At 46.4% G+C, this 12,576-nt stretch overlaps 1 protein-coding gene across 1 annotated transcript in view; it reads right to left on the bottom strand.

The window, feature by feature from the left end:
• LOC115300630 (very low-density lipoprotein receptor-like) overlaps positions 1-12,514 on the bottom strand; it is a 30,075-nt gene extending 17,561 nt beyond the window's left edge. Inside the window, exons 1-11 of the mRNA XM_029950155.1 lie at positions 12,439-12,514; positions 11,987-12,159; positions 9,743-9,899; positions 8,021-8,140; positions 7,398-7,637; positions 6,351-6,464; positions 5,017-5,136; positions 3,761-3,886; positions 2,268-2,471; positions 1,437-1,605; positions 967-1,135 (exon numbers count right to left, since the gene is read on the bottom strand). Coding sequence (XP_029806015.1) covers positions 967-1,135; positions 1,437-1,605; positions 2,268-2,471; positions 3,761-3,886; positions 5,017-5,136; positions 6,351-6,464; positions 7,398-7,637; positions 8,021-8,140; positions 9,743-9,899; positions 11,987-12,159; positions 12,439-12,514 — 1,668 coding nt within the window. The remainder of the gene's footprint in view (positions 1-966; positions 1,136-1,436; positions 1,606-2,267; positions 2,472-3,760; positions 3,887-5,016; positions 5,137-6,350; positions 6,465-7,397; positions 7,638-8,020; positions 8,141-9,742; positions 9,900-11,986; positions 12,160-12,438) is intronic.
• Between the last annotated feature and the right edge of the window lie 62 nt (positions 12,515-12,576).

Genomic DNA, 12,576 nt, shown 5'->3' on the forward strand with positions numbered 1-12,576 from the left:
AGTAGTGACTTGTACAACACACTGTCTGCATCCAAATGTTGTGCCAAGTCCTTTCTCTACATTCTTCAACTCCCTTCTGAAGAAAAATATTCTAGCTCTTTTCAGAGAGGGCAACGGGAGCCCAGAGAGTTGCCATAAATTGGCAAAATCACAGCTGATGTATAGGCTTAAAAATATGACTCCTCAGGGCATCTGGCTGGCTCTGTTGGTACAGCATGAAACTCTTGCTCTCAGGATTATGAAATTGAGCCACATACTGGGTGTTGTGATTATTTTGAAAAAAAAATTGTCTTAAAAAAAATGACTCCCAAGCCTATGCTCTTGGCAGCTGTGTCATACTGGTCTGTCAAGTGTGTTGCTTCCAGAAATGAGATAACACCAACTGTAGTATGAAGACTTCAAAATAGGAGTATAAGTAAGTACTAAGTACTTAACTACGTGTTTTCAAGGAGGTGGTCTGCCATCTTAAAAGGTTTTATATCCTAGGTACAACACAGAATATGACCTATACTACCAGTGCCAAGTTTGACTGTAGTGTTTAAGAAAGTCACACTAGGGGCCACTGGGTGGCTCAGTCGGTTAAGCATCTGACTCTTGATTTCAGCTCAGGTCATGATCTCACAGTAATGGGACCGAGCCCTGCATCAGACTGCACTGAGCATGTAGCTTGTGTGGGATTCTCTCCCTCTCTCTCTGCCCCTCCCCATTCTCTCTCTCTCTCTTTTTCAATAAATAAAGCTAAGGGAAAAAAATAAAAAGGAAGTCACACTAAGTCTCCCAACCTATGTTGATATCATTGTACTCTACGTAAAGATTCTGTACAATCCTAGCTTGTTTCTTTCTGTTTTCACAGCCAAAAATACTTCATAGTGTTGATGCAAGACTTGGGAACTTTGCCATTGCCCACCGTCGTACCAAGACCCAGGATTGACTGTCTATCTTCTCTCCCCGACCTCTCCCCAGTACCTCTTTATAGGCACTGATCCAGTAGAGCCTGCCGGTCACGTGGTCAAGTGTCAGTCCTACGGGCGCCTCCATGTTTACCACTGCGAGCACCTTCCTGTCCGAGCCATCCATCCCTGCAGTCTCTATAGTTCTCATATCTCTCTCACCACGATTTACCCAATACAAGGACCTGAGAAAAGCCAAAGTGCAAGGTGTTCACCATCCCCTTTCCTGCACGGAAATTCTTCTCACCAGCCAGGTCCCCTTAGCTCTCCTGTACAGAATCGTGCTGCTAAGAATGCAGGAGATTTCTGCCACCAGACTCAATAGACTGAAAAGCTGGGCCTCCTAATTTACGCTTTAAACTCAAGATTCGGGGTTGTTTGGAGCAAATGAGACCTAGGTTGAAAAAGTTGAAGTGCTCTCTTATCAGCTAAAATTTCTAGAATAACAGATGATCTGGGATATATTCTAAAAGAAACACTACTTACTTCTTTGTTGGAAATACAGTTAGCTGCTCTGGCACCAGACCCTTTTCCAAGATTTTGACATAGCCTCTGCCATCACTTAGACCAGCACATATGACTTTTGCGAAGCTGCTCGCCCAGTACAACTGTCCCGTGGCCCAGTCCAGAGAGATACTGTTCACCATTTTAAATTCTAGGGATACAGGAGACAGCATTAATTCTTGTAGATTTGGACAGAACTTGTCTACAGGTTCTGATTTCAAACTATACAATGAGGCAAATAGAACATGGGGAAGGAGGGCCAGAGATGTGCCCTGTCCAATATGCAGCATGCAGCAGGGAAAGAGAAAGATCTCAGCAGAAGCAGAAGCAAGAAATCTAAGAGAACGCAACCTCAGTTTGGGGTACTATCTATTACAGAGGTCTCAGGTGCATTGTTAGGAACTGTACCTCCTAACTGCTCGCAGGGGATTTCTGGGTGCCCAGGACAAGTCTAAGCATGTGCGCACACGTACCAATTCTAGATTAATCCCCACGCTTCCCCAGTGAAGCAACAGATGGTGGTTCAAAGGAGTTAGCGACTTGCTCAAAGTCACATACCTAGTGATAGAGTGGAGATGAACCTTGACCGGAGCCCACATCCCCAAACTTTCTGGACTGCTTAATAGTGACTTCATTCTCCAGGTATGCTCCACCAAAGCCAAATTACAGAGTCTTATCTCAAATTGGGACTGTACACACACTCATGATTCACAAGGGAGTCACAGAAGATGTCCAGATGAATAACACAGGCTGCTTATACTCTGCCGATATGGCTTTAAGGAGCTATAGGGCTCTCCACGTCAAGAAATATACCTGGATAGAGAGGAACCGAGTTTGGCTTCCCAAGGACAAACACATTTAAGACTTCATCCACCCAAAAGTACATGCTTCTCTCAAGATCATATGCGATGGAAGTAGGCCTCGATTTTGTAGGGATGAGAGGCTCATAGATGCCTGTTCTTTGATCCAGGACACCAAGTTCTCGATCTGCTGCTACAAGAATTTTAACAGTATCATCTGCAATAGAATTGGAAAAGAAGTAGTGGCACATTCCTTTGAAACCTTATTTCATGCCATTCTTTTAACCAAAGAGGCTGTCCCATCTTCCCTGCTGAAACCCACCTATTCTGATGTCTGGACTCAGGTGGGTCCAGAGGAGATCTGACGGACCACCTTAAGTTCTTAATTCATCCTCTGAACTCCAACACATTTAACCTAATCTTTGGAACCTCTTGATTTCAGATTCAGTGTTGGGAGCCATTTCTGAACTCACTAAGTTGAGAATACTCCTTGTGAGGTTAAGGCAGGTTTTGCACAACCTCCCACCATCAGATGGTAACTGATGTCTACCCCCACTCAATTATTTTTTGAGTACTAACCCCCCAAGGCACCTTGCTCATTGGTATCACAAGTGACTTGTCCCCTTATTCTAAAATATGCTGATTGCACCTTGTGAAGGAACTTATTATAGGAATTTATTCTTTTGTGATTATGAGAGCAAATATTACATTTCCTGAGAAACCTGTTTTACTTCCCCTCAAGAAAACAGGCTATTGACCCTTGCTCACAAAGAACTAACTTTTGCCTTTGCTGTGCTAAAAACATTGTCTTGTATTTAAATGCTAAAGATACCTTCCTTCCCCATGTGATAAGCATCTAAATCACCTACGTCAATCACTATTGATAAAGATTATGCATGAGTCTTCTACCAACGTATGTCCTGGGAAATTTTTACATGCTAAAGAAATTTGTCATCAGAAATCACTGTTTAAGGCAAATGCCACTTCTGTGCTGTTCCCCATACATTTTTTACCATAAATAAAGCTGACTCTCAGGTCAGTGCAGAGATGTCTGCCTGGTGATCAGAAAGAAACTTGTGGCTCTCTCATCCCTCCCACTTTCACCGACACTGTCCATCCTTCAGGGAGCCCCGGACCTGCTGGAGCTGGACTCCAGCAATTCAGCCCTTCCCCCAACCCTAAACAGAAGTCCTCTCCATGCCTCATACACAGAAGGCAAATGAATCTACGGTCCCATCCTTAAAGAAGCACAGACCTGGTTAAGATTTTATCAATGGGGTCTCCGGAGCTCCTGGACATATAGCCTAGAGAATAAGTCATTTTAAAGACACATAACAGCAACTGACACTCAAATTAGCCAAAGAAGCTCATGGCAGCTTCTTTATGGAAAGAATAAAGTCTTCTCTAATACTAGACCCTAAAGTGCATCACCCATAGTATTTCTATCTATAATTACTGCTAAGAATGGAGCAAGAGCTAGGCTTTGCTTAGGGTGTCAGACCTCACCTGTAACTCGACAACTGGTGCCATTGTAGAGCTGGTGACCGTAAACACATCCACAGGAGTAAGAGCCTGGTGTGTTATGACACAGCTGGCCACAAGGACTGTAGGCCTTGGAGCACTCATCTATATCTGATGATAGAGAGTCATGAGTCAGATGGGACCAAGGAGCAATCTCTTGAGTATTTTTGTTCCTTTGGGCTACTTTTCAGATGCTCACTAGATATATATTATGTGGAAATCACTGTGCCACATGCTGGGACAGAAAGTCCCTGCCTCTGTTGAACTGTCATACACATAAATGTCATTCAGCAGAAACATCAATATAGAGACCCTAGAATACGTATCTAGGTTCCCTGACAACATTCTGCGGGGTGTTGCCGATTCAGAATGAATAATAAGACACAGAGAAACAAAGTCTTGTGCACTGCTGATGGGAATGTCAAGTGGCGCAGCCCCTGTGGGAAATAGTTTGATGGTTTCTCAAGTTAAAAGTAGACTTTACCACAGGATACAACGATTCTACTTCTGGCATAGATCCAAGAGTATCGAAAGTATGGATTGAAACATTTGCACACCAATGCTCACAGCACTGTCCACAATAGCCAAAAGGTGGAAACCATGAGCATGTCCATCAACAGGTGGATAAAAAAATGAGACATATACATACAGTGAAATATTATTTGGCTTTAAAAAAGGATATTTGGGGGGGCCTGGGTGGCTCAGTCAGTTAAGTGTCTGACTCTTGGTTTCTGCTCAGGTCATGATCTCATGGTTTGTGAGAGACTGAGTCCGGGCTCTGCACAGACAGCCTGGAGCCTGCTTGGGATTCTCCCTCTCCCTCTCTCACTCTCTGCCCCTCCCCCACACATGTTCTCTCTCAAAATAAACAAAAGAGAGAGAGAGAGTGCTTCCGACATATGCTATGACGTGGATGAATCTTAACAACATGTGAAGTGAACTAAGCATTTACCATATGATTGCACTTAGATGCAGGACTAGAAGAGGCAAATTCAGAGAGACAGGAAGTCGACTAAGGTTTCCAGGGATTGAAGACAGAGTTATTATGTCACGGGTGTAGAGAGTTGCTGTTGGGGAGGATGAGAAAGTTCTGGAGATGGAGAGTGGTGATATTTGCACATGTTGTCAATGTAGTTGAGGCCACTGGAGCATTCACTTAAAATGATTAAGACGGTGTATTTTATATCATGTCGGTCTTCCTACAATATAAACTTTAGAGGAGAAGCCAAATGAACTCTGACCTGCACAGCTCTGACCGTCTGGCTGTAACTGCCACCCGACTCCACACGAACACTGGACTCCCCAGTTTGTGTCCCTGCACTGCCCCTCACAGCCCCCGTTGGCCAGAGAGCAGTTTTTACCTGGTAGAGACAGGGCAGTGGTCAGGGCGGCTTAACACGGTACAGATCAACCATTTCATAAACTCTTGTATTACAAATGCCCCACTTCATAAGGGCCATATGACTGCTTTGGTTCTGCCCCCTGACCTAGGAATGTGGAGGTTTTGGGAAAAACCAGAAAACAGGGAAAGCAGGAAACCGGGAGCAGGGGAAAGGAATTTTCTAGGCGCACAGTCTGGACAATTTCAAATATTGGCGTATTGTTTGCCCATGGAGGGACCTCTATTTTGTCCAGCAAATGTGGGTCGTCAGGACCCTTGCCTCAGGAAGTGATGCAGCAATTTATTAATTTCAGTGATTTATCTGCACAGGACCAGAAACCTGTGCTTTGTCCCACTGTTTATGCTTTTACGATCTTATCTCTTCCTTCAGTAGAAAGGAACACACAGCCTTTAGCAGCGCTAAAGAGGTTTCATTATACACACCTAACACCAGATTTAAGGAGGAAATGAAACAGATGACAAAGTGACCTGGAATCAGGGGCCCCTTCTCCCCTCCCCCAACTTGAATCAACAGCAATTTTTATAGTGAGAATTGCAAGGTTTTAAAGTTTGAGAGGTGCCTGAATGGCTCAGTCAAACCCCCCACCTCAGGTCATGATCTCACAGTCTGTGAGTTCGAGTCCCACATCAGGCTCTCTGCTGTCCATGCAGAGCCTGCTTTTGATCCTCTGCCCCCGTCTCCTTGCACCTCCCCCACTCCCAGTCTCAAAAACAAGTAAACATTAAAAAAATTTTTGAGTTCCCTCCTCAGTAGTTTCCATCCTCACCAGGAAAGAGTCTTCCTAAGTCCTTCCTCCGTTAAATCCTTAGAGAATTCCCCGTATGGTCTTGAACACTTGATGTGCCTCTCAGTGGCAAAGTGTGCATTCTTCATTCCAGAATTTGAGGAGCCATGTGGTTTGGGGTATTTAGCTAGTCTACTTCCCTAAAGCCGTAACAGGAGAAAAATTCCCAAAGCTTTATGGCTCAGGTAACATTTGCTCAAACTCAAGAGACCAAAACCAAGGTGTGGAACCCATAAAGTGCGAGGGAGCCATCACTGAAGAGCAGTAGGAGGCTTAGTCCAAGTGTTCTCGAAGAGTGCAGATCCTGATGATCACCAAGCAATGCTGGTTTACTTAATCCGATTCTCCCCACCCCCACATCAGGCCAGCCCAGCAACCGGGTCCTCACCGCACGTAGCCGGCTCATCCCTTCCATCTGCGCAGTCTGCTCCCCCGTCACACATCAGGGATTCTGGGATGCACTTCCCATTGTCACATCCAACCAGGCCTTCTGGACAGGAAGCTGTGGAGGCAGGAAAGCGTTCTTTCCCGACAGCACTTGGGGGAAGGGGTGACAGAAAAAATTATTACAATAAAGTGGCCGTGGTATTTCTAGAACCCAAGGCAAGTCTAGGTAGGAAAGAAAGTTTTATCATTTTAAGCAGGGTTTTCAGGGAATTGGGACTTGCGACTTGATAACAGTGAAGTCAAGCCACTTGGGCATTGGACTGAAATACTATTGAATTTGAACTGAATTAGTATTAAGGAGTTCTAACTGAAATGGTGTTGCAGTCAGTTAACACGAGCCCTACAGGAAGACTCTCTTAGGAAGCCAGTTTATACACTACAAAATTGTTAGAATCTGAATACATTCAACATTGTAGACTTAATTCTGGGAAGATTCAGATGGGATTGGGTTTCCTGAGAATTTGGACGTTCTACCACACATTGTGTGTGTTTGGGGGGGGATAGAAAAGGAACGTAATACTCAACAAGTGCTTTGCAGGGTGGCGGGGGGAGCCCTCTTTGAATGGGAAACTGTCCCCTTCCGTATTCACTACACCGGGATGGGAGGCACCTTCCTATCCCGGTGCTCGGGTGTTCTGTGCATCGGCCATATTGAGTAGTGGAAACATTCCAGGGGACGCTCAGCGTGTCCACCACAGAGCTATTATTCGAGCTTTGCTTTACATTTCCATGGGTAACTAAATCTTGGTTATTGCTCAGAAACATCCTATTTTTGATATAGGCTGGACGTCTCAGTCCTGGGAATTAAATGCAACTTGCGGAAAGCAGCCCACATCCTACAACCTTCCCCATGCACATGGAGGAGGGCACTTGTGGGGATGAGCCCTGAGTGTTATATGGAAACCAACATGACAACAAACTACAGTAAAATAACTAAATAAATAAAATAAACAAAAGGCCAGAGAGGTGGGCGGAGCGGGGGACTCACCACAGGCTTCCTCATCTGAGGAGTCGCCGCAGTCGTTGATGCCATTGCACCTGCCGCCATCCATGACGCACACCTTGTTCCTGCACTGCCACTGGCCGGCCGGACAACGGTTCGGGGAGCACTGTGCCTCATTGAGCCCATCTGCGCAGTCCCTACGGACATCACAGAGCTCCCAAGCATCGCGACACCCAGAATTTCCTGGACACTGGATTTTTCGACTAGGACAGGCTGTTGGTATCTCTGTAAGAGGCAGGAGTTGGCTCAGTGGGGTGGAGCCGCTAAACTACAGGTGTGTTTACTTAGGTATTTATGATTTGCGCAGGGATTTGGTCTATAGAAAACCCAGAACTGAAAGGGATGGTAGCGATTAGAGATGTGGCCACAACTTTGTATGCTCAAGTGTCATCCCAAAGGAGTTTAAAAAGCTCATAGAGGCAAGAGTCTTTTAGGTAATTTTGAAAAAATGGAGAAGTGGATCAAACGTCCTCTGTAATAGTGGGGATAATTTAATATCTGGAGTTAGCCCATATGGCATACGGCTGTTTCGTGACTTGTTTGTTTCACATAATCAATGCCGGGGACACGTAGAGAATACGTGTGAAGAAAAACGAAGTTGTACATACCACAGTTAACCTCATCGGAGCCATCCAGGCAGTCCCCCGCACCGTCACAGAGCCAGCTAATAGAAATGCATTTCCCGTCATCACACTGCCAGGCCTGGGGATGTCCACGACACACGTCCTCTGTGGGCCAGGGGCGGTGTTCAAGGGGCAGAAAGGAAGAGGTGTTTGTCGGGGGCACGCACAGCTTTTAAACTTGGATTTCGTATCAAGAATTGTCATTGGCAAAAGAATAATTAATTCCTGATTCGCCACTGAGTCGGTCCTAAACTTGCCTGTCCTTTTCAGGTTATCCTAAAGAACGCACTGTACCCCTGCCTTAGGGACAATCGCCTAGCAGCCCTATGAAGCTTATGCTCTCCGTCATTCTTCTAGAACCCAGTTGTCCAGTAAAACCTGCCGTGACAATGAGTGTTTTGTATCTATGCTGCCCAAAATGGTAGTCATTAGTCACATGCGGCTGATGAGTGTCTGCGGTGTGACTTGTATGATAAAAGAACTATATTTATTTAAACAAATTTAAATCTTCACACGTGGGGGACATGCAGGTGGCTGTCAGCTAAGCGTCTGACTCATGATTTCGGCTCAGGTCATGATCTTACAGTTGGTGAGTTCAAGCCCGCATCGGGCTCCACACTGACCGTGCAGAACCCGTTTGGGATTCTCTCTCTCTTTCTGCCCCTCCTGCAGTCTCTCTCTCTTAAAATAAACCAATAAACTTAAAAACAAAATCTTCCCATGTGGCTAATGGTCACTGTATTGGACAGTACAGTTTTATAGGTTAATTTCTTCAGTCCCCTTTGGTGTTTGAGACCATATCAAGATCTCAGATAACCTGGAGACTGTTAGTTTGGAGTTTAATTAGACCTTCAAATACTTCTAAGAATGCCTTTGGGCAAGTACATCTGGAAAACTGGGGTGAAGTATCTGGGGGGAGCAGAGCTTGAGGCACTGATGTAAATATGAAATTTAATTCCCTATTTCAAGTTTCCATATCAAAGGTTTCATATTATATTAGTGGCCAGTACATGACCAGTCCAAGAATGTGCATGTGGGGTCCAGAAAAGGAATGCAGCACTCCCCAAGTTCTTTGGGGGGGTGGGTTCTCTTTTAATGAGAAATTTTTTCCCTCCACATTCACTGCACAAGGACAGAAGGCGTCCATTAGGGGGCTCTCCTCATCTATAGGTGTTCAGGTGTCCCTCTGGGGCTGGGAGCACCCTTAGCACTGAGGTGTTTCAGCTTTATTTCAAAAATACATTTACCAAATGGCTAACTTGACTTCAACTGGTTTTGAAGTTTTCTTTACACTCAATTTGAAAAGTTATCTTTTAATTGTACAAAATCTCTTAGCAAAGCTGAACTAATGTACTGTATATATTTACAAGCCATTGTGTGCACTGGGGTCTGCAAGGGTGTCCGATGCAGGAATCTGTACTATTGCAGTTTCAGGAACAGCCACGTGGGTAAGCTAGAATTTAAGGTGAGAAGCCAGACTTTTGCTGGATTTTCTATCCCAGCCAGTCTTCCACACTTGTTTCGATAATAATGCTACCAACACGTACATCCCTCGGCTTACCTACTAAAAGCCTGTGATAATAGAGAACGCCCAGCATTTCTGGATACCCCCCAAGAGGGAAAACCATAAGACCTGACAATGTCAGCCAGGCACACAGCATGAGAGGCCATATAGGGATGAGTACAGATCCAGGGAGGCGAACTTACCACACTGCTCATCCGTTCCATCAGGGCAATCTCGCTCTCCGTTACAGAGCCAGGTCACGGGAATGCACCTGTCCCCACAGGCAGCTTGCCTTGTCATGTTACACCTTACTTCGTCTGCATTGGATGAATAAAGCAAATCCATGAGAGTTCCTGACTGCTTTGGGCCCAAGAGAGCACCTTAACATAATAAGCTGCCGTCAAAAGGTCATTCAGAAGACCGTCCTTCAACTAATCCTCAGGAAAACACTTAGGGGGATTGAAAACAGTTGTTTCAGGTGGTGTGAAGTTGGGGATTGCCATTTGCCTCCCTGTTTTCCCCTTAGAATAAGGGGCTGACTTGCGCTGTACTCAGAGACCCAAGTACTGCTTCCGCCCTGGTTCGCTCTTAAATACTCAGTATGAAGAGTTGCACGTTTAGAAGTCTAAGCTCAAACACCAGACTCTAGCTGACTTGTAAGTAAGCATGTGCAGACACATCTACATTAGGGTTGTGGGTCCCTACATACCACCTTGACAAGAATGCCTCCTACAGGCTGGCTATAAACATTTGTAAGTTTTCAGTTATTTTGCATGGTACTGATTTACACTCTCAGTTTTGTTCAAGTTATGAGCTTGTGTTTGTCAACCTCAAATGATTAATGGTCAAAAATGAGCCTGTAATAGAATGTGGTTTCCAGAGGGAAGCACCAGGAAGGCCTGATGATACTTAATTGACTATACTGTCATAACTTTGAAAAAGAAAGAGCCAACCATTAGTTCCTAGAAAAGATAGGCCCCATGGCCCACATTAGAAGCTTCTGCAAGATACACGGAAGACCCCGTGCAGTCCTGCTCCCTGGGACAATTTCAGTATGGAATGGAAAGCGGTATGCAAAGTTGGGAATGGAAGTTGACAATGGAAGGCCATTGTGTAGACCACAGTTTCTTTGTTAAGGGAACATTTCTTAGTCTTACTTGTATCCCTCTAACATAGTGTTTTTAGCATAGCTACTCAAGGTATTTTTTTAAGGCTGGCTTACAAAAAATATTTTAAATATTTAGACAGTATTGGTCACTAGTGGGTAGTTATCAACTTTGCCAATGACTCACGTACCATCCAGGCAATCTCACTTAGCTTCACCCAAACCACTGAGAGCAAGTGATGTTACCAGCCATGAATACGGGAGCACAAGACTCGACTGTGGGGCTGCACAGCCTGGCGTTTCAGTGAGACTGCTTACTAACAATAGGACCTTGGGAGAGTTACTTCCTCTCTCTGCATCTCGGTTTTCTAGTCTGTAAAAGGAGACTAGTAAATTAAGTGCTCAGAAGGGGAAGATTCAAAGATTAAATGACCACAAAGCCACCTGGCACAGTATATCCACCATATAAATCTTCATAAAGTGTTAACTCTTTTGCTATCCCTTCCAGCAGATCTTTCCAGAAGGATCCTAATTACGGGTCCAGTCAGCCCTCGAAGACTCACACTGCCAGGTGAGTCACACCTTGAACAACATTTTGCCCTGGAGATTTTCAGGTTTGAGACCACGTGTGCACAGAGATTCTACACATCTACACTGCGTCTCAAAACAGCACTTTTCATTCATGTAGACACTTGCTGTGAATAAATGTTTATTAATATTTTTACTGATATATGAATTTTATGGTATATTTCTCCTAGTCTGTCCATATCCAAAGTATAATCATCACGTGCTGTTCTAAAACAGACATCCTACAGATGTCTTCATGCCTTAGTAAAAACCCCAAGTAACGTGAACCGCGCTCCAGGCAGGGGCACAAAAAGACCACACAGAGCAAAGAGTTCTCATCACTGCCGAGATGCTCCCCCAGGTTAGGCAAAAATCCTGTGGGTTAGAATCCCTCCTGGAAGACAAACAATCCAGTTACAAGGCACCTCCTCTGAACCAGTTAACCGTACCTTGACCAGGAGTCTGCATGAGTTAAGATGACCAGCCTTCAATCTGTGAGGGCCAATAAGGAGCACAGGTCAGGAGATCAGCATGCCCGCAGGCAGGGGTTTGACAAACGCTGGGCTCCTCCCACACCTGGCTAAGTCACCAACCAGCCATCATTTGGGAACTGTGCATGTCTCTGTCACCCTGGGACATCTATTCAGCTCTCCTCTGCCTTGGGGTCTGCCTAAACCCGAGTGGTATCAACAAGTGCTACCGGAAGTTGCCTCCTAATTGCACTTTGGGCCCAAGCCCCGTTTCCCCCGGGCTGTTCCCGGAGGGATGGAAGTACCTCTTCCCCAGGCCCCCGGCCTCCATCAGGCTCAATCTGCTGCCTGGTGAACCCCGAGCTGCTGGCCCCATCGGAGACCAGGGCTACAAAGCGGATCCCACTTGGCCACGACAGGGCGGGGAGGAAGAAGGTGCGCCCTGCGCTCCGGTGTGCGGAGAGCTCGCTCCCACGCGCTTGGGGTAGGAGGAGGGAAAGACACCGAGTTTGTCCGTAAGCCCACCGACCCTTCCACCCACTGGGCAGGGAAGCAGGGGGCCACGCGACTCACCCGGCGGCCCCCCCAGAAGGCCGGACTTCACCCTCCTCTATGGAAGGGTCACTGCAGAATGGGGGGACGCGGGGGCTTCGCGCACACCAGCGAGGATGCCCCCAAGCTCTCCTCGCGCCCCGCAGCCAGCCGCCCCTGCCCCCTGCCGTCCGTTCCAGGACGCCCCGCCCGCGGCCCCACTCACCGGTCCCGGAGCCCGCGAGGCCGCCCAGCGCGGCCAGCACCGGCGGCAGGAGCAGAAGGAGCGCCCGGAGCCCCATGGCGAGGAGGGGACAGGGCGCCTCGGGGCCGCAGCGGCGCTCGGGAGGACACCGCGGGCGGG

This window comes from Suricata suricatta, chromosome 1 (assembly GCF_006229205.1).
Source record: "Suricata suricatta isolate VVHF042 chromosome 1, meerkat_22Aug2017_6uvM2_HiC, whole genome shotgun sequence".
In the NCBI taxonomy this organism is placed as follows: Eukaryota; Metazoa; Chordata; class Mammalia; order Carnivora; family Herpestidae; genus Suricata; species Suricata suricatta.